Consider the following 21,905-nt stretch of genomic DNA (forward strand, 5'->3'; position numbering starts at 1 on the left):
CTGGGGACTCTGGGAAGGGATTAAAAGGCACCGTTCTCCCCTTAGAAACAGGGTAAACCCAAAAGCTGAAAACCAAAGGAGAATGAACCCTGCTAGTGTGTATTTCTAAGGACGTTTCCAGTCCTGTGCTAAGGGTGAGTCCTGGAGGCAGGAACAGTGTTTATGGCAGGGTGTTCATCGCTGGCGGTGGGCTCGCTGCTGCTAAATTTGTACTGATTGAGTCTGTCCAACTGTTTAAAAAAAGGTGGGTGGGATGATGGGCTGTTTATTCTTTGATTCTGTGTGAAGAGTTGGAAGAAAAATAAAACAACTTCATTTGAACTCTGAGAAAGACAGCTGTGTGTATAGATGATACAAGGACTGCTAATGCTTTACGGAGAACTTTGTTCCTCTAATGCACTTTGGGATTTTCACTGTAAGAACCAGTTTATTTCTGCCAAAATTTTAGTAGTGGAGGTGGGTCTTATGGAAGCGGTTCCTTTTTGTGTAAAGGAGAGAAGGCAAGGCTCGGTATCTGGGTGCCACATACCCTGCCAGAACGGATGAAAATGGCATATCCTGCACAATCCTAAATAACAAAGGGAGTCTAACACAGGAGCCTGGTTTGCGTGAAAGTGAGGTAGTCACTGCTGCCAGTGTGTATGTAGGGAATTAGGCACTTTGAAGAGTTCTGGCCAGGGTATAAGCAAGCTGGCTAGAAGTTTACTAACACACCATATCCTATTTGCAGCCTCAGCTTGGCAGGGCTCCTCTGGAGAAGTTAAAGATTCCCTTTCTGGCATAAAACCACAACAAGGAGTGGGAGTGAAACACAGTTGTCCTGTCCCTGGGTTGCAACAGCAGTCTCAAGCCTACAAGTTGGCTTGTCTTGCCAACTGTAGGGAAGTACAGTATTCAGAGCACGAATCTAGTTTTCTGACTGATGCTCATTAACAGCAAGTCCTTAATTTCATCCTGTATGATCTCTTGTTATCTGTGTGTGTTTAATTGAGAAATGGCTCTCTGAGAACCCCTCTGAGAACCTGTTTGAAAGTGACTTAGATTGCTGGCTCTAGGGCTGTCTCCTCTTAATCATTATCATATTTGAATTCCATTGTGAAGTGCCAAACAAAAGCACATCAGAAATAATAATAAAAAAGATACTATGTAAATAATTGGATGGTTGGCAAATGTGATTGGATGTTACAATTCAAATGCTTTAATCCAGAAGTGCTGACTGGATACACAGTGCCAATAGGAGTGGTCACAGAAAGGTGCATATTTCCAGCAAGCATGTGGAACACTTAGCCAGAGCTGACGTAAAATGAAAAAAAACCCAGACGCATTTAACTAAGAAATTGAGAGCTATTTTACTTTACTAGTGAAGATATTTACCTCTGGGCAAGTGACTTCCACCTTAGCTTAAATGACTTTTCCTTTCTGAGATTCATGCTCATCATGTAGTAATAGCAGTCTTTGGTAAATGGCCTGACTGTCAATATTTAGCATTCTTATTATACGCTGAATGGACGCAGTGGTTTCCCATTAATTTTCTATGTGACAGTGCCTGGATAAATGGTCCTCATCTCTTCTTTTTTCCCCTTTCCTTCAGTCACTGGTTCCTACTATTACACAGCCACCTCAGTTACGCTGGCACAGCAGGTTTTGGGAGCTGTGCTGTAGGATACCAGAGGTTGGGGGATGGGACAGACAGCCATTCCTTGGTGACGGTGGTTTCTCAGTTGAGTTGGCACAATGCTCTGGTTTGCAGCTTGGCCTTACTTGAAGTACTGCTGGCCCGGCTGAGAAGGGGATTCACCATCGTTCACTGGTGGGAGGAGAGGGAACTCCTTAAGCCAAAACCATTGCTGAACAGGGAACCTTCATTAGCCCCTGCCCTGGCTGACAAAAATCTCTCTATTGCATTTAAGTATAATTAGCTGGGGGGAGTCCTTCACAAGCTTTAAATAATTTGTTCTTAGAATGAAAAATCTTCAGAGCGGTGTAGCAGTCAAGTAGGAGTAGTTGTGTGCATGCACATAAGCACCTCTCCATTATCAGGCTTCTGATTAAATAGGAACATATTTCTTAGAAATAAATAGGTTAACCTGTTAAGTGGTTAGCAAAATTTTACCATTTAAGTTTTTCTTACTTGCACTGCTCACGCTTGCTGTCGAAAAACTAAAACAAAATGTGCGTGTGTGTCTTGTCAGCCCTTGGCTTCCTGACATTGGGGCTAGTTAGACCTTTATGTGTGAGGCTGAAGGGTTCTCTAGCAACTTTCCATTACACCTTTAGGCACTTCAACTGTAATCAAATCACCCTTTGACCTTCTCTTTGAGGAGAATAGCTTGGACCTTAGGGCTGGATGAGAGACCTTTCTGATCCTTCTCTTCGGCTGTTTTGTTAGCTGTTCTCTGAGCCCACTGCAGTGTATCTGCATCCCTCCACAGCTGTGGATATGAGAGCTGAACAGGTTGTCCCAGTAGTGACCATGCGGATGCCAAATAGAGATGATGAAATGTTCTTACTCGGCATTTTCCCTAGTATCCAAGTGCGCGCTCTCATCTTTTTTTTTTTCCTTCTCTTTCTACTGTTTATTGCTAGTTTAACGCTGGCTTAGCAAGTGTACCTGCTGTGTTTCCAGTCTGTGTGAGGACTGTCCATGTACAAGTAAGGGTTGTAAGCTCAGTCTTATGAAATAAACAGATAATGTGTGAAGTAAATGGACTTTTGGAAAAAAAAGCCATTGGTGAACTCACTTGGGTAGTTGAAATAGCACAGTAACTGCATTGCACTTGGGAAAATTGTCTTTCTGGTGGAATTGTGAAGATTTACAGCAGATGGAGTGGCTTCTGGCTTTGTTGGCTTGTTTGTGTCTTTTGGTGTTCAAATGGACTTGTAGTTATCCAGAGACCTCCTGCACAGTTTCTTTCCTGCTGTCACATTTTTGCTCTCTAATATTGAGAGCCGGGCTGCTGTTAGAGGCCATTCCCACGTTTCCTGCTATGTTTTGTTTAGATGGTGGCTTTTGGTGTGGGGCTGGGAGGGAAGAGGGCGAGATGCAGAGGGAAGAAGTAGAATGTGATTTAACATGGGTAATCTCTTGGGGAGCTGTTTGGACTGAAGCAGTCCTGCTGTCTTGGTGCCAAGCAAACCTGCTTTGGTGCTTCATAGTGGGAGACGCTGGCAAGCACATTTCTTATGAGACGGGTGATTAGACTTATTGTCAGTCACTTTGTATTCCCTAGAATGAGCAATAATTTATTTAAGAAACAGTGTTCTTGGAATGCAGTCTTAAAAATTCATCAGTAGTCCATTTGTTCTGTCTCCCTCAAGATTATAAAAGCTTTTTTTTTTGCTTTTTTGTGTTGTGGCGGTGTGTTTTGCCACAAAAAGCATTTTTGTTGCGTAGTTCAGGTCTACAGGGCAAGATTGTGGGTGGGTGAGGAGATTAGTTAAATTTAACACTGATCTGATATGGCTGCTAGGACACCCAAATAATGTTCCAGTCTTGGTTGTAATTCAAAGAATGCAGAGATGGTTTACATCTGCCTTGAAGTTAAAAAGCAATTCTCTAAGGTAGTTTTGTAGCAGTGCAAGTAGGCGTGCATGTGTTAGCCTAGAACTGACAGGCTGGGTCTGGCAGATTTTGGTTTAACGCAGTAGTGGTGTGTTTGAGTGGCTGGGGTAGAATCTGGGACACTTGCTGCTGTACTCTGCCAAACTGACAGTTCTTTTTTTTTTGTTCTAGATGAAGGACCTAGCTTGTACTTCTGAATCCTATGTGCATGTAAGTTTGTGGACTTGATATCTAGTAATACATGTGTCAGTTTAATTTATGACCCAAACTGTGGAGCCAAGAAGAAGTGAAAGCTGAATGCCTGTCTTGCAGAAAGGAATGTACAAATGAGTCATCCCACACCACCCTTAATGCCAGCATTGTAGAGGCAGCAGGTGGAGATGAAGGAAAAAGCTCGCTGGAAAATTGTGATCCATGATGTAACTTCATCCCACTAAAAATCTCCCTAATTTAGCCTTGGTTAGTTCATCTGAAAGACTCCAGAGAGGAAGCAAGTCGGATCTGTTCTGGGTTTGGTCAAAGATTGGGCATGCAGATTTGCATTGTGTTTGTCTTTGGGAGGTAGTTTGGCAAATCCCACTGAACTTTCTGTACAAATCTTGGTGAGAAACAGTCATTTCCTGCTCATTTAGTATGGTTTCCTAGTGAGCAAACTTTCCAGATAAACACTAGCCATGCTGTTGACAGCTAAGAGAAATAGGGCTGGCCCTAACACTGTGTGTGCCAGGTGTTCTTTGGGTTTTTTGCCTTTATCATTTTCATATTAAAAATAATGGTTTATGCTTCTGTTTTACTACTCGATATTGCTGAACCACTGGGGGAGAAGGGCTTGTGACTAAGGGACTGAAGGATGAATTGTGATACTCTCGTCCGGTTCTGGGTTCTACCACAGGCTTCTTACATCAGGACTCTGAGGCCTGGATTCATTCCCCAGTTTTAATGCTTTCTTGAAGTGCTTGATGCCATGAAACTTGCAGAATTGGTGGCAAGAGCTAGATGTGTCTAAGGAGGTGATTTAGTCTGTGCAAGATCTGAACTGTTCTCTGAAGCTTCTATTCTTCTTTTTGACTAAAGAGGAACAATTAAGTTATTGTGCATTTAGATACCTCGCTAAGCTGTCTGAAGATAGGTGCTGTGAATTTGAACCTATTATGCATCCATTTCCCTACCTGGAAGATGTGTGTCCTCACTCTTCCCTCCTAGGAGCTGTTTAGGTCAGCAGACTGCTCTATCACATTGCAGCAGTATTGCCCTTTTACAGTACAAAAGCTAGTAGTGATTGTTTTGTTCTGAAAATCAATGGGCGTGTGTGATTTGCTGAGCGTTACCTTTAGTGTAGTGGGACTGATTAACACCTAAGTTTTAAGTATATATTATCACATCTGTTGAAGCTAACTGAGATGTAATGTCTTGACATCTTTGGTTAACACCCAGTCAATCTGAAAAGCAGGGCAAGGCAATACAGAGCCCTGAGAAGACGTCTTACTTGTCAAAGTGACAAATTGCCCTTTCTGATTCAAAGGACCAGCTTGCATGGCAGAGCTAAGTAGCTACTGGAGAAAGGAGAAGAGAGCATGGGAAAAATACCCTATTTGTTTAGGCCTTCCCCTGTATTTTTTGTTGTTTGTTGCTCTGAGTTGAAGCTCTTTGTTTTCCTTCGTCTGAAACAACTTAACAGCGGGTTGAGAGGAGCAAAGCCTCTGGGATTCTGCCTCTCCCACTTCTTGTTCTTATAAACTGTTTACAATCTCCTTCAGTTTTCTAGCTTTGTATGGAAAAGTTCAGTGGGTCAGCTCTCCCTTTAGCTTCATCCATCATTCCAGTCAATTAGAAATAGTTGAGGGCCAATTGCCTGGTCTTCCATTAACTGAGACACTTCAGATTGTTTAAAATAGCATAAAAGCCCTCTTTGTTGACCGTCGGGCAAGCACTGTAGATTTCCCTGTTGATGGGCAGTTACCGCGTGGCTGAACAGAACCCCAGTGTGTCTTGCAGTACTTGAGGGATGAATATTACTACTACAGGCCTCGTCTGGGTTTTGATTCCTTCTCCTTCACCTCCGCCTCTTGCTTTCCCTGAAAGGTGTGATGCCTTCAGATGGTGAATTACCATGCCTGCTTGCAAAAAAAGCTGCTCTTTGTGGCTTTTCAAAACTTCTGCAGTTGAGGGGTTTTTTTCAGTTGCTGAAACGTTCCTTTTTAACCTTGGTGCTTTAAAAGCTCTTGGCATTATTTGTTAGTCGCTTGTCGTGTGTGTTTCTAAAGGACAAAGGAAGTGTGTAAGTGTTCAGGAAACAGTTAGTGCATTGTGGTGTGTGGCTGAGTTCATTCTGGTACCCCATGCCAGGACAGCCTGCTTTCATTTAGGGCTAACATTTTCCTTATGTTCTGAACTGACCAGCCTTAGGGTAGAGCTTGTGTGAGAGCTCTAACAGAGAGCCTGAAGCTTGCCATAGGTTAATGTGTTTGGGTTCACATTGAAGTGAACTGAATCCATTGTATATATACATATATATTTTTATATATATGAAAAACACATTTTGTTTCACATGACATTTAACCAGAGAAGTAGGCTTACTAGGTGGAGATCAGTTTATCTGCAGCAAAGTAGATATTTATGTATTCCCATCTTAAAATCATTGTCTATCTTGCAAACTCTCTTTCCAGTGTTATACACTGCCTAGGTTTCAGTACGGGCTAGTCTCTGTGCTTTTCATTGTTTTGGTGCCATTTTGCCTGAATAATGTGTCGTCATTGCAGCAGTGTTTCCTCTGATTGTGAAGAGTTTAGATAGGTGTGACTGAGCGCCTGTGCTTTGGTGCTGAAGACCTGGACCTTGCTGTGTTTTTTGAACTGGAGGAGTGCAGCACGTGGCAGTCCTTGAATATAAGGCCTCCATGTTCTTCCAGAAGGTGCCCTGCCTTGCAGTAGTGCAAGTGCTGCTGTACGTGAGGGCTTACTTGTTTCGCTGTTCCTGAAGCACAATCTAAAAAAGTAAGATAGTCTCCTCTACAGCTGCCTCTCAGATGATACAGGCTCCGTGAGGTGCATGTGCTGGTCAGCTTGGATTCCAGCTGTTGCACTACTGAGATGCACAAAAAGCTCTCCAGACAAATCCAGAGCAGAGAGCACAGCAGGGATCGTCAGGCTGTGGTGAAAGAAAGGCAGCTCTGACAAGGCAGGAGAATGTGATAGTAATCAGATCTGAGAGTCTTCAGCTGCTGGGGAGATGGATCTTTTATTGGAGAAAGATCTGCCACAAATACACCAAGTTCAACAAACTCCAGTGATTTTCTTCCCTTTTGATGTCCCATTGGGATACCAATCTGATGCAGGTCTCTAGATAGACTTGTTGGATTTATGTGTTCCTGCAGACTTGCCTTTCTTTGTCTTCCTTTCTCCTCCATATGCCTTCAGCAAATAACAGCCTTAAGGACATGACTGAGCTGGAAGTGCAGACCTAAGTTGGAAGGAGACCAGTGGGGCAGAATGTCAGCATGAGACTTGACTCTGGCAAAACTGACGTTTGCCTGCTTTGCACTTGTAAATAATCTCATGCTTCGCAGAGATTGAAGCTTTAATAAGTAATTTAAACAAAGAGTAGTAGGAGGAGAGAGAATCCACGTTTAATTCAATTAGCATTGTTGTCCAATGCCATTCATTATGCCCAGACTTGTAATGTGTTTCACAGGAGTTGATACACTTGAGCTTTGTCTGCGCTGGGGTTGACTGAGGACAAGTATGTCCACTGGTGTAGAATCCAGCCTTTGTGCTTTGCAAAAACCTTCAAATTTGATATCTGACAGTAGCCTGGAGTAAGCAGTAGCCTGAATAGCCTGCATTGCAATCTACTGAACAAAGGGTATCTCTGGGAGAACGATGATTCGATGTACGTGTTTTCGAAGAGGGACTGTTTTAGTAGAAGTAATAATCTCCTGCAATTTTATATTATTTCCAGACTCTCTTAAATTGTTTCATAGGCAGCAAATAAAGAACGTTGTTTACTGTTTTAAAGTAGGATGTCTGATACTCCTGGGGGAGGTTATTCTTTTATTAAAAAAAGATATAAAATAGCTGCTTGGATGGAAATATAACTCTAGGAATTGAAATGGTGATGATTATAGTAGCTATAGTATTCTAATGCAAAATAAGCCCTAGGAGATATGTACTTTAAATGGTAAATCACTCTGTTTTTTAACAAAACAAGAATTACTGTTATTTTATGATTCTTGCTTATTTTACAAGGTCTTTAGCTGTTTCATCTGCACTTAACTTTTACAGGCTGGGGATAAATTGGCTTTTTTAAAGCACGCTGGAGATGCAAGAACACATCAAAAGGATAGGATTCATTTGATACTCAAAAAAGCAGGGAGAAAAGCCATGACTACTGACACCCTATGCAATAACTGGATTGGAATCTCTTCTCACAACTTGGTGTTGTTTTGTAATCTTCTTGGGAGGAGCCAAAGATTATTATTTGAAAGGGACCTCATGGGTAATGCTTAGCAATTTTGGGGGGGATATCACCTTGCTGTGCATGTGTTTATCGCAAGAGAACTCCTGCTGCCATTTTAGAGGGGCTGTGGGATCCCTCAGGGCACTGAGGGCACTGAACAGACCTCAGTGGCCCTGACCAGCTTCACGTGGGGCTTCCACCCAGAGACCTGGGAGCTCAGCCCTGAGCCATCAGCCCATGCTTGGGCTATGCTGGAGGAGTACTGGTCTCCAGGTGAGCTACAGCCATGCCTGCGCCTGGCCAGGGACCCCACTGATCCAGACCCTCACCTGCAGACCTCAGACCTGCCTTATCACTGTGGACATGCCTGGCTATCACTGGACCTGATCCTAACCCTGACCTGCAGATTTGCTTCCCAGGTTGATCTTAAGCCTCCCTCATCACCGTGTTACTGCCTCTTGGTGGGACCTGGCTGCCATCCCAGATTTGTCCTGCTCACCTCGCTCGGGTGCTGTGGAAGTGGGCCCCAGCCAGCGAGGCCCCTGCCCAGCCATCCAAGGGATCCCTCTCAGCGCCACATCCCTTGGGGAGCTGCTGGCCCTTGATGTTCCCTGTTGACACGATTTCTGTAGTTTGGCTGTTGTGCCTCAAGTGTTTCAAAGGGAGGGTCCCTGGAGGAGGAGGGAGCCAACCTGCAGGAACTGTCAAGGATCCCATTGAAGAGGACTGGAAAGAAGGTCCCTTTAGATTTGGTCTTCCCAGATGCTCAGCTGATGACAGTGATTGCTGTGGCATGGCAGATCCCTCTTGTACTGGACAACACCCTCTTCTTTGACAGTAGGGGAAGGACGACAGGGTCTTGGCCAGTGTGATAGCAAAAGAGGAATTGTCTGGTTGCTTTTGCTTTGAAAGCCTCCAGCAAGGTAAACGAATGAGTGCGTGTTGTTCTAAACTGGAATTACCTACCTCTAGCAGGCAGGGAACTACCAGTAGGATTATTCATAGGGGTGTCATGTTCCAGCTTTATCTGGCAACGTGTGTTTTACTTTAGGCTTACCTGCCAAATGTTTGGAATCTGAGATGCTGAGATGTATTTAGCAAAAGAGCGTCCTAAATACTGACTTAGAAGCTGAGCACAGAGAAACGTGGTTGAAAGGGGTAACGTGTCCCAGTTTCTCCAATTTGTGATGACCTAAAATCCTTAATGATGGAAACTAAAACCAGATAACAATCTTTGCATCTTTTCTACATTAATGTTAGCTTGTGACAACTCCAAGTTAGCGATGTGGAAAAAGTACTGGTTTTAGAGATCAAAGAACCACCTCCTTAAGCTGATTCAGGGAGTAAGCTGGATGATACGCTGTCCTCAGTAGCTCACATAATAAGAAGGAAGACACAAGAAAATGCAGTCTGGTTAGTTGTCTGTGTTGGGATATTTACCTTGAACTTTGCAAGCTTTTATTCTTTCTGATGCTTAGGACAGTCTCTTGCTAACAATAGTTTTCTCTTGTAGGAATGCAGATGTGTACCATATCTCCCTGAATTTTCATTTTAGAAGCAGCCAGAGGACAAAAACTAGCACAGTGCTCATTTAAAGTCAATATGCTCTAGTTTGCAATTTGCTCATGTTTAAGTGCCCAGCTTTAAAGGTTTCCTTTGCCCACAGGCAGTCTGAATACAAAGGGAAACTATTTTTTTCATAAAGAAAAAGTTTTGCAAAAGCTCAAAGAGCAAAATATTTCTTTCCACCTTCCATCTCCTCAGGTTTATTATCACAAAGCAGAGTTTACCTCTGAATAATCTAGAGGGGAACGAAGAGATGTAAATTCACACAGTCGCCTCAAGATGCAGCTAGAAATGAGCATGATGGATGAGATGTATATATGTACGTACGTGTGTGAGAGGAGTGAGAAGGTCCCACCTTGAAGGAATTTTGGCATTCGATGCCTTGGAGATGATGATGAGGTTTACAGGGACAAGGTGTAATAGAAAAAAATCTCTACATGTAACAGGTTTCTTTGCTGTTGGTAAGGCTGGGGATGCATGAAGATGAATACAAGTTCCAAGTCTTCACTGTATTGCAATATTGTGTAAATTCTTCGTTTAGAGGGAAGCTTTACTGTGGGGTGGGGAAAAGGGACTTGCTGTTAGAATATAGTATCTTCAAGAAAAATGTGAAGGGGTTAATATATTAGTCCCAGGAGCTAGTTTCCCATCTGAAGCTGTGGGCAGAAAACACAACCTGACATCTGAACCATACCATAAAGGATTCAGCGTGTATTGTAAGTTATTGGCCATAATGATTAAGTACTGCAGACTGGAAGGAGTGATTTTTCTTTAGGATTTCAGAAGCCTTATTCTCATTGATTGATTCTGTAGCCTGAGTTATTCTGTGGTTTCAATAGAAATGGAAGTAGTGCCTGCTTGTATCACCTCTGGTGATGCAGCATGTGTTATCTTTGAAGGCTGTCCGTGTTGCATTTTGACTGAGATGATTGCCTGAGGCTTATTGTTGTGGTCTTGGTTAACATTAGCGCTTACCTGAAAATGAAAGCAGCTTCCTAGCTGAAGTCCAAGTTCTAGAATGTCAGAATACAGCTGTAAATAAAGGAAACTGAACAGGGGCATCTCAGCTTGTTTCAAAGGAAATTATAGATTGCACAAGGATTAAATGACACTTTTCACTGTGGATCTTAATGAGACCTCAGTACCCCTGCTCCTGCTCAACAGCATAAGGTCACTCGGAAGGATACTGTCCTTCAGGGCTTGCACAAAACATGGCACAGCAAAAGGGGCAATCCAAAGTTCATCGCTGGGATGAAATGCAATTTTTCTAAATAAAATGTTACAAATTAAAATGCTGTAGTTCCCTGGTGATGAAGCTGCCCACAAGTAGAGAATATTTAAACCTTTATGTAATCAGACTCAGCACCTGCATGGCAACAGTTTCATCCCAATCATTTTGTTTTCCTGTGATGTGAAAAGCTATACTGAATTTGTCCATGGTGGTTTTTTTAGGGAAAGTGTGTTCACGTTGCAATTTACACCTCTGTGTCATTCCTTTCCTTATTTTTCTTTTTTTTAAATATGGAAAAAAATTGTGTCCGTGTGTGTGTGTATATATATGTTCCTTAATAAAGGATGTTCTTTGTGTGCCTGTTTGACAAGATGTGCAAATAGAAGCCCTGCTTTGGCTTTGAGGCCTGTGTAGCCCGATACCTTCAGGGCTTATAATGAAATGAACAGTCCGTCATTTCATTTTATGTAGTTGAGGATTCATGATGTCGGGAGAAGCCTTATTTCTCAGTATGTAAGCCAGTTCTTTATTGGCCACTTGCTGTGAAACTTCTGAAATATATTCCTCTACCAAAGGGGAGCTTCTCTGATTTCTGTGCTGAGACACACAATTGTGTAAGAAAAAGGAAAGTTCAGATGTTAGTGCTGGCGAGGAGCAGAAGTGTTCTGTTTGGGCAGTATCCCTGCAAGAACCGCCCTTTGATCTACTTTGTTTAGTGTTTCTTTATGTTGTCTATCTGTTTTAAATTTTAAATAAGCTTATAACCAGTTAGATCTATGGACTTAGTGAAGGGAAGGTAGCATTTCACATAATTCAGCTATTAATCTCTAGCTATCCATTTTTTAAAATTATCATTGCTTTGGACAGTTTGAGAAAGGTGTCAGTTTAATAGTAGGTCTTGATGTTTTATAGCCTTCTGTAGTCTGCAACTGAGTGTATTTTATCAAATGGAAATAAACTTTTAATGGTGTGCAAGATTAACTGCTCTGAAAGCCAATGGTCCTGTTCACTGTGAAACTGAACGAATGTTTTTACAGACAAAAATTCCACTCCTATGCTGGGCATCAAAGAGAAAGCTTGAAGCAGGTTTAAATACAAGGTAGTAGTCTTTTAGTTTGTAGTAGGTTGCCTATAAATATGAAGTCCTTGATAGATGCTTCACATGATTTCCATTTACTGAGCTGAGCCCAGCCATACCAGCGTAGTTTGCAGCATGCTTTTTCGAGAAAGTAAATACTTCTTTCTCTGAATCTCTACTTTCAAGTTGTGGGGTAAAATGTTTTTCAATTGAGAAAGCCAAAATCGATAGAATAGTTATGCTGTGATGGTAGAAGTGAAAAGTTTTGTGGTTTTTTTTTTTTTACCTGCTGCTTTAGGAACAAAGCCCCAGTAACCAGACATCAATAGCAATGATGCAAGAGCCTCAAGAAATGGTGGAAGAGACAGTTACTGTGGAGGAAGACCCAGGCACTCCCACTTCCCATGTGTCTATTGTCACTTCTGAAGATGGAACCACAAGGAGAACTGAAACCAAGGTGAGAGGTTAATAACCAATGAGGAAAATGGCAAAATACCACCTAATCACAAAAGAAAAATAGCAGGGAGTACCATGAGTGATGACAATCATGCTATTGTGATCCTCAGTGATTTTGAATGTTCTGTTTGCCAGCAAAGCTGAGTTCAGGGCTTTTTCAGCTTTGCCTCTATGTCTAGTTTGCTCCCTATCAGCTGTGCTGATACAGCTGTTCATGGAGCTGTGAACTGAACAGTAGAAATTGTCCAGGTTAACCAAACAAAAACACTAGAACCCTTTCCCAGACTGTTTATTCTTTTAAGATTCACTTTTTTTACCGAAACAATTCACAGCATTGCCCTGCAAACACATACAGTGATACGAGAATTATGAAGTTGGTAGGGCTTGGAGTAAATTACTTTTGCAGCTGAGGAAAATGTGCTTGGAAATATGTTATGATTTGTAATAACAATATGCGATTATGTGTTTGTCCTTTAGAATGAGAAACGTCCTAATTAAATAACACCACAGCATTTAAATTCTGCAACAATCTTGTGAATGGAATTTTACTCCTGATGCATGGGGAAAGCTGGGTGTGTTCCCAAGTGACCTGTACCTCAGGTTCTGCTGGATTACAGGTGTTGCATATGTTCTAATTTTCCTGATGTCTTTTCATTCCCTTGTGTAAGGTAATTCTGCAATCTCTGCTAAGAAGGTGCTGTATATTCATGGCTGCCTCACATGCTTTCAGATACCACTGGAATACTAATGCACCTTGACACCTGGGTCTTGGAAGTTGAGCTGACATCTTTGTTAGGTTTTGGTCTTGTGAAAGATTAAGGATGATTCCCTTTTTAAAAACTTCTGAACAGCACTGATTATAAAAAAGAGGCTGTCCAGCTGCTTTCTGTGTTAAAAGGAGTTGAACAGAGGTCACGGCATAAATCGGTGTTTATTTTTACTGGCATTCCAGAACAGCAGCCCTCTAAGATATCCATTCAGGCCATCAGATCGTCAGGTTGGAGTAAATGAACGTTGATTTCCTGAGGTCAGTGGGCCTGCAAACATTGCTATAAACTGAGTAGCTGGTTTAATGTTAGAAGATAAATATAACTGGCCTATTTTCTCATTGTTGGAAGGAGATTAAGGTCTTAAAAATAAAACAGACAAACAAAAGATCCCAAGTTTTTAGTAGCTCTTCAAATAATCTAATGTATTTAATCTGTGACTTATTTGAAAGAAATGTTTTCTTTCTAGTGGCAGCAGCAACAACTGTTACTTACAGGAAGGAAGTGATAAAATTACAGTGGTGAATGGACACCTTCTTGTATGCACTAATAGTAGTGCATAGTTTTAGGAGACTAAGTGCAGCTATGCAAGGGAATAAAATGATAGCTACAACTGTAAAAATAGAGGAGAGGCCATGCAGTGGTCCCTAGATAACGGGACCACATGGAATGAAATAGTTTGTCTGAAATAGTCATGCTACTGATAAAGCTGCATGTTTGTCATAGTGTAAAAGGTGCGATTTTCTCCTATGTGTGGTGTGCCTGCTATTTTTCCATCTTCCCACAGAAAAGGACAGTGGCAGCTCCAAAACAGGCATTGTATCTGCATATGGGAAAAGAAAATTGAAAAAACAGCAACCCTAGAGCTACTGTTCCATTTCTAACAGGCTTTCTTCTGTTACTGTAGTTCATTCCAGGCACTCAACTGTGTTCAGAATGGGGGGAGAGTGCATAGCTGTCTCGCTCTGCATTTATGTTTTTTCAAATAATTTCACTGACTTCAACTTACATACTGTCTGGAGGTGTTTCCTATTATTTCACTGCTAAAAAGGCTGACTTAAAAAAAAAAAAAATCCAGTTGTCGAGAAAAGTGATTCCGAAATGTCAAAACACAGATGGGGTTGGCTTAGCCCTAACTCTGTCAGAAGAGGTGCTGCGACTTTGCTGAGGTGGTTGTCTCTGAAATGGTTTTGTTTTGACTTTTCCTTGCTGTGATAATATGGCATAGATTTAACAGCTCTTAGATATGAATCTGAGGTCAGATTTTTTTACATTTTTTTTCTAATCATGTTCGTCTTCAACTTGCTTTTTGTTTTGATAGAGAACATGAAAATGACAACTGTTGTCACTGGGGTCACTAGCATCAGTTAAGTGTCCTGGAGTTAATTGGCATTGACTTACTATCACTTCTAATAGGTATCATCATTGTGCTTTTATGGGTCGTATTATTATATGAGAGCGCCTTACAGAGAAAATTAAGTTTCTGGTACCTCCGTGCAGTGGCAAAATTCTGACCTTGCTGCTGGGATGAGGACAGTGAAGGAAAGCATTTCTCTGGGATGAGAGACGCAAGCACATGTCCACTGGGCATGCAGTGTGCAGTAATAGGATCTTTGAGCCCAGAAACTGCTGTTCTATGTCGCTGCCTGTTCCCACCCAGATTTAAAAAAAAGAAAGACGGGGGGGGGAGGAGGAAAAAATGCTAAAAAAACCCCCAAACGCTAACAATCCCCCCCCGCCCCATGAATCTGGCCTTGCTTTTAGTGTGCAGGTACTTCTTATCCTTGTGAAGGAGCAGCATTTCCTATGGTGGAAATCCTTACATCTATTTTCAGTAATATCTAACCTGTTACTTAATTAAGTAATGTTTACAGTTGAGATAGTCACACAGCATTCATTAAATGCTAGGGGGGTTAGGCTTATGCTTAGCTTCCCCCCCCCCCCCTTACTTTGAGTCGTCTGTTAAGTCAAGATAGTTAGCACAACATACAAATAAATATTTTTATGCTACATTGCTGTGCTTGCTCTAGGCTTCTCTGAGGAAGGGTTTAGAACCGATTTTTATTACCTCTGTAACTAGAAGGCTCTTCTGGACGGTGCCAGTCTCAATCTCCAGCGTACTTGTCTTGCAAAGGAAGTGGCAGCATAAGATGCTTCCTCTGACAGAGTAAATAACACAGGTCATGTTTCTTCAAGAGCCAAAGAGGCCGGAGAGGTTTTCAAAATGTATGCTTTCTTTGCTGATATAGCTTATCTGGGGATTAGTCAACCTAATGCTATTTAGTATGTATTTTTGGATCTTTAAAAGATAATAATTGTTTATTTTTGTTAAATTGTATATAATCTTTAGCTTGCTGGAGAGTGATGCCTCTGAAATTCCTCCTCTTGAACTGAAACATAGCAAAAGCTGTAAATGGGAATGCTCCTGTATGCTGCTGTTCCTTTATTCCCCCCCCCCCCCCCCGCCCCGTTGTTTCAAAACTATTATTTATAGAGGTTATTCTCTTCAATAGTGTATTAAGTAAACAACCTTAATCCAGAAGCATTGACAGTTTAGATATGCTTTTCCCCACATCTTTGAAGATGCCTGTAGCAATGAAGCAGGAAGAAGGCATAATAGAATTTAATATTTCACATATTTTAAATAGAGAACATCTGCCTTTTCAAAATGAGATCTCTCTGAGCAATTTTCCCCAAACTGTTATTCTCTTAGTACTATACTGACTAAGTCCCTACATAACATTCACTGCGCAAAAGATGTAGCAGATAATACTTCATTTCGACTTTATAATCTCTCTGGAAGCCAAATACCTATCATGCTAAAACAGTGAAAGTCACCTTGGGGAGAAGACTACCGCTTCTTGCCTGTCGGCTGGAATACTGCCATGTGTTAAAGGGAGCCTGTTTGTAAGTGGCTCAAGAGAATCCAGTAAAGCAAATTAGGTGTGTGTGTGCTTGTGTTAATGTTTGCTTTTTTCTTTTTTCAGGCACCTTTTATTTTTATCTTTGAAATGCTGAAAGATTGGAGAGATTTAGGTCACTTCTATTCATTGAAAATGATGTTTTATGATAACAAACTGTGAAATCAATCTGTATACAAAGTTGTTTCATTTCCAGTCCATCCATTTGCCTTGTGCTTTCTAATACTCGGCAAGGCCAGATCTTTCCCAACAGGGATTAACTGCTGCTCCCACTTCCTAGCACCAGCGATGGGAAAGCGCTCGTGACTGAAAATCTTCTGTTGTGGCAGTGGCAGGTACCCTGAGATGCAGTTCTTCAAAACTTTGCAGAAAATTCAAGGGAATTGGGTAACAGAACAGGAATGGATTTCAGCCGAAGTTGAGGGCCCTTTGAAAATGTGAAATGTTAAGCTTAAAATTGAAGGGGAGAAATTTGAGCTGTTGTTTTGAAAACCTGCGGGGTGAGTTCTTACACAGCATTTAATAGAAAGGTAATTGCTTCAACCTGCTTGGGCTGATTAATTTTTACAGTCCGTAGTTCAAAAATAAGCTCTCAGAAATGTCAGAATGCTTTTATCCTCACACATTCCTTCTTGTGTTTTTTGTTTTATGACACAGTTTCAACAAAATTTTTAGCCCTGTCAGCTTTTATAATGTACTTAATTTATTAAAAAAAAAAAGGGGGGGGCAAAACAAAACCAACCTCAATGACAAAATGGAAGGCAAAATTGTAGGTGCTGGTTAAGATGACTGCATTTGACCATGATAGCACACTTCAACTGAAATCTCAGTACAGCCTTTCCTCCTCTTGTGTCTGAGCACTGTGCACTTTGAGGGATCCACTTGTACCATCTGCAAATGCATCCAGTAGGTCCAATGGTTGGATATTTTCATGTTTGTTCTCCCAGCCTTCAAGACAAATAGAAGGATGAGGGACAGAAAAATACAGAAGCTGCTTCAAATGTGTGAATATTTCTTTTGCGTTCTGTTGGCAAATATATTTCCAGGAACAGAATTAGTGAAAACATTATCATGGGGCCTGTAGGGGAATTATTTAACAAAATAATTGCTATTTGGGGAGGAGAACAACGGTAAGGTCAGTAAACCTGACATGTAGTTATATTCTGGGGTGGGAGAGCAGCAATGAAAGCACCCACTTGCAGTCTCATAGGATTTTGGTTCCAGAGGGCTTGAATAAGTTGGTATATTGGAACTTTTTTCTTTTTTTACTGTGGTTGGAACCTTAATATAGTTTACAGGAAATAAAGAATTGCAAATATATTTTAAGCATACTCAGACAACCTCTTCATAGGCAAGTAATCTGAAGCTTTCATCTGGTACTCTATGAGATTGTAGCACTGAAACAATTGAGCACCTTTGATTTGTAATTGGGCTAAAAAAACTCTTTAAATGGGTTTTCTTTAGAGATGGAAAGTAAACAGAGGAAGTCAGATTACACTTTCTCAAAGTAACTTGTATCTCCAAATTTTTCACTAGAGCATATCTGTAGCAAGGAGTTTATGCTACTAAATCTCTTTCAAGATTGGGTGCATCGGAAGGATAGGTGTCTCTCAGATAAGTCTGCTGGGACTCCCATTTGGAATAGCTTTGTTCTCTCTGACTAATGCATCAGTACGAAGGAAACCACAAAAACGTTAGGAGAGAGAAGATTACTGTGCTGTCAGCTGCTCAAGACTGCCTGTGTTCTTTTAAGAACTATAAACAAAACATTCCCTTGAGCTGGATTTCCTGAAATAAAGATGTTTGGTTTGTTGGATGGAGTTTTTTTGGTTGGGGGGGGAGTGTGTGTGTGTGTTTGGTTTTGGGGTTTGTTTTTTTTTTTGCTTGGAAACCCAATAAATGGACCTTCCTCTGTGTGCTGGCTAATTGCTTCCAAAAAGCTTCCCTTTATTGTCCTGTAGGCAACAAAGTCTGTTTATCACATGATAAATCTTCTCTCTCAATGCCTACCCTTGACAAATGAGGCATGAGTGCAAATACTCCCTCTCTCTCGAAATATAAAAAGACTCTGTTTGATCGCCCCACTATAACACCTTTAGCATTATTGAATGCTTTTATGCTATGAGAAATGTGTACTTTAATGCTTGAGTGAAATGTTCCTTTTTATGTGCCTGACAAGGGGGTTTTGATTGTCCTGATTCCTTCCACTCACTAACAGGGGCAGCGTTCAGAAAATTATAGAGGTGAGGCTGTGCTGACATTGGAAACTTGTCCTTACATGTGCTGGCTGACGCTAAGTGTGTCTTTCTGACTAGCGACAGCCATTGAAAACTTGTCTATGCTGGTCTCGAAGACAGGAAATAAGGCAAATTGGGGAAAAATTGGAAATTAATCTCCTGCCTTCTGTGTTGGTCATATTAAAAAAAAAAAAAAAGTCTCTGTAAATACTCTGTAGATTACCAGAGCATGGGGAAAAACTCATTAAGTGTAACTGGTAAGTCACAAATTGTCTAGGAATTGATTTTCAAAGTGTTCTGAAATTCTGCTTTGTCTTTTTTGTGTACATGTACTGAATATTTGTAGACAATTGTCCTTGCCATAACACTTCTGCATTGTGTTACCTCATCCTGTTTGACAATAATGGTGATTCTCCAAAAAAAATTACAGTCAAAAACGAGCAAGAGTCCAGAATTGGCAGTAGGAATGCTGGGTGAAGACATACAGCAGCGATGCCTCTGCTGCAAAGCCGTTGTCCAAGGCTCCTGCAGGTCAAAGCTTGTTCCTTCTTTCGTGCTGTTGCTGGAGCCAGACGTGGTTTATTAGGTATCTTGCATTGTCTGATCTTGACAATTTTATGAAAAATTACACGTGACAAACTATGCATGCATGGCAACATATGTCTTGAAAAGAGAAACTCTGAATTAGATTTAAAATATCTGGCTCCTGTTGAATAGTGCTTAAAGAAGGGGCTTTGTGAGGTTATGGCGTGCTCTTCCTGGCGTCTAGAAAGCTGCCTCTGTGTTCCTGCCTGGGCAAAAGTATCAATTTCTGATTCATCAAACTGTTGAAACGCTACCTTCCTTCCTGTTATTACCGTTACTAGTTCCCAAATTCAAGAACGCAAAGGCCCAGGACTTTGCATCCAGTTTTGTCATTGCTTTGTAAAACTCGCGTATTTCAGGCCTGAGAAATGGTGCTTTTTCTACTCTTAGAAGATCACTTATGAACATATTACTTTGAATAAAACTTTTGTTTCAGACTTCAGTAGGAGAATACTGAGCTGTGTTGCCTTGTGTATATCCACTTTACAAAGAGCTACTGTAAGCTACGCCAGCTCTTTTTTTTTCTCTGAATGCTCTTCAGTTTTATAAATGCCGTAACAGTAGTCATGCTGATAACTGAGTGGAAAGAAGAAGTATTGTGCGCAGGTAGTAAGCAAAAACCGCTGTTGGATTCTATGTCATGAAATAAATGTTTAGTTTCTAGTTTCCTTTCTTTTAGTTATTAAAATGTGCGCTTTTAAAAAAAGGGAAAAAAGAAGATTTGGAGGCATGGAAGCTAGCATCTCGCCTGATGTTTACTTGCTAAGGAAATACCTTTGGATTGAAGAGGAAAATTCTTTCAGCTCTGGCCCAGATTAGATACTAAAGTCATGTTGGTACCTGGCTATGCTTTATTCAGCATCGTGATGCTGTTTCATTATGCTGTTGGTGGAAAGCCATTTGTGCTGCTTTCAGTCTTGCAGGATTTCATTACTTCATTAGGCTGAAGCATCATTTGCTCACAGATGTCTCTAGGAAAAGAAATGCTGTTTGGGTGATTTTTTTTCTATTTGGGGTTTCTGTGTGAAAACATCTGGCTAGAGGACATGTCTGGAGTTGCTTCAAGAGATGTACTCTTAATTATTTTGTTTTAGCAGCAGCTTGGCTAATCTGGTGCCAATCTAAATGTTTAAATCAGAGGCTATAGGTCAAAACATCTATTTGGACTTTAGAGCCACTGAGCAATCCAGGAATTCATGTTACAGTTACTGTTTCTCTTGATGTATGCATTTCATTCTGCGGCCTACTTGAAGCGAAGTGTCATTTACTGATGCTTATTTACTTCTGTGATACTGTAGAAACCCAAAATATCTCTTAACAATTTTGTTTTGTGTTCCTTCCCTCCCTGTGTGTAATACTGTCTGGTGGATTGATTCTCTCTCTCATCTTTGTGGGTGTGTTGTTTTGTTGGGTTTTTTTACAAAGGGCTGAAAGTCAGCATTTACTAGGGTTAGGGTAACTTTATTAGGGTTAGGGTAAGGATAGACTGGCTTCTGCTGGACTTTGTATTCTCCCCAAAACAGCTTTTGCTGGTCACTCTGGAAGACAGTGCAGAAGTTCATGGACCCCAGATACCAACCAAAACAGAAGGTCCTTTGCTAGTTTGTAAATAGTAGTGGCTTTTGTCTGGCGCTGTCTCATGCAGATTACCAGAACTCTGCCATGAAGGCAGAATGTTCTTGGAAACTCTTGAGGAGTCTTTGTTTTTACCCTTTAGCAAGAAACCCTGAACACGAGTGCCCTCTGGACACTTACCATTTCCAGTTTTTGTGAGTTATGTGAAATAGTCTAATTCTATCTGTTTTGAAATGAGGTGTTATTTATAGGAGAAAAGATAAATATGTATTTGTGTACAGATTTTTCTTTAATGTTTTAAACAAGCTTGTCTAGCTCAGTGTGTTTAGGGTAGTTGCAGTTGCAAAAGCTGTGCGGCATTAATGTTCGTTATTGCCAAATAATATCACCAAAATAATGGAATGACACCAACTACCTGTTGGGCTTGTATGGTGATAGTTGGATGTAACATAGCTTAAAAGAGGAAGTGGTGGTGCTGTGTAAAAGCTAGAAGCCCAAAACTTTTCTGTTTGAGTTCATAGTTTCCTAAATATTACTGCCACATTTGAGCTCCATTAAGTTACACAGTGGGACAGATTAGGCGGGAGCATATAACTGTATTTCTGTCAAACTAGAGAATGTGATGTGGTATTGTGGGAGGACAGGCTGTAAACCTCAGCATCGTAGTCTGCTCTAGGAGAGATGCCTCCTGAAAATATTTTGGGCAAATTTGAACTGGTGTAATGACTTTGCACTGCTTCCATGCGCTGTCACATGGCTGCAGTGGGTTTGATTTGGTAGTAAGAGCCCCAGAGTGCACTTAACTCTGTCTTTTCAGCTTTTTATAGAAATACTTTCCCGCTATTAAATCCTAAACCTAATAGGTGAACTCATGAGTACACCAGTGCTTCCATTCAACAGGCATGTCACTGTAGTATGCTTTGTGATGCGCTCTCCCCATTTTGCTGTTCTAGCTCCCCGTTATGTCTCATCACATTGTGCAGCAAGGAGAAAATTAACATATTTATTTGCTACTTCTTCACAGGTTACCAAAATGGTCAAAACAGTCACCACCAGAACAGTGCGTCAGGTGCCACTTGGGCCGGATGGCCTGCCATCAATGGATGGCTCGTCTCCCATGGGCAGCTACACAGATTCAATAGACAGAAGGTACATGAAGAATGGGGAGCGGTACATCACACCACAAGCATCTTCCACATTAACCAGATCTTACAACAACAGCTACAACGATTCTTACCCTGAAAGCCACGAAGGCCAGTATCGCCCTTATATTGGTCATGATGGTTATGGAGATCTATCTGATAACTATGGCAGCTTGTCTCGTGGTGTCAACTACCGCCCTCGCTATGCCTACGTGCCAGGAAACAGTTACAGGCCAGATGATGGTAGCTTCACTTTGCCAAGCAGAAGGGATAACTACGGTCCTGTTGCCCAGCCACAGGTGCCAGTGGGTAGCAACGTTGACTTGAACC

General features: G+C 41.3%; 1 protein-coding gene across 1 annotated transcript in view; it reads left to right on the top strand.

The window, feature by feature from the left end:
* ARVCF (armadillo repeat gene deleted in velocardiofacial syndrome) overlaps positions 1-21,905 on the top strand; it is a 293,335-nt gene that overhangs the window by 185,915 nt on the left and 85,515 nt on the right. The window contains 3 exon segments of the mRNA XM_009318531.1: positions 3,734-3,772; positions 12,191-12,349; positions 21,458-21,904. Of these exon segments, the coding sequence (XP_009316806.1) occupies positions 3,734-3,772; positions 12,191-12,349; positions 21,458-21,904 (645 nt within the window).

This window comes from Pygoscelis adeliae, unplaced genomic scaffold, assembly GCF_000699105.1.
Source record: "Pygoscelis adeliae isolate BGI_AS28 unplaced genomic scaffold, ASM69910v1 Scaffold410, whole genome shotgun sequence".
Lineage (NCBI taxonomy): Eukaryota > Metazoa > Chordata > Aves > Sphenisciformes > Spheniscidae > Pygoscelis > Pygoscelis adeliae.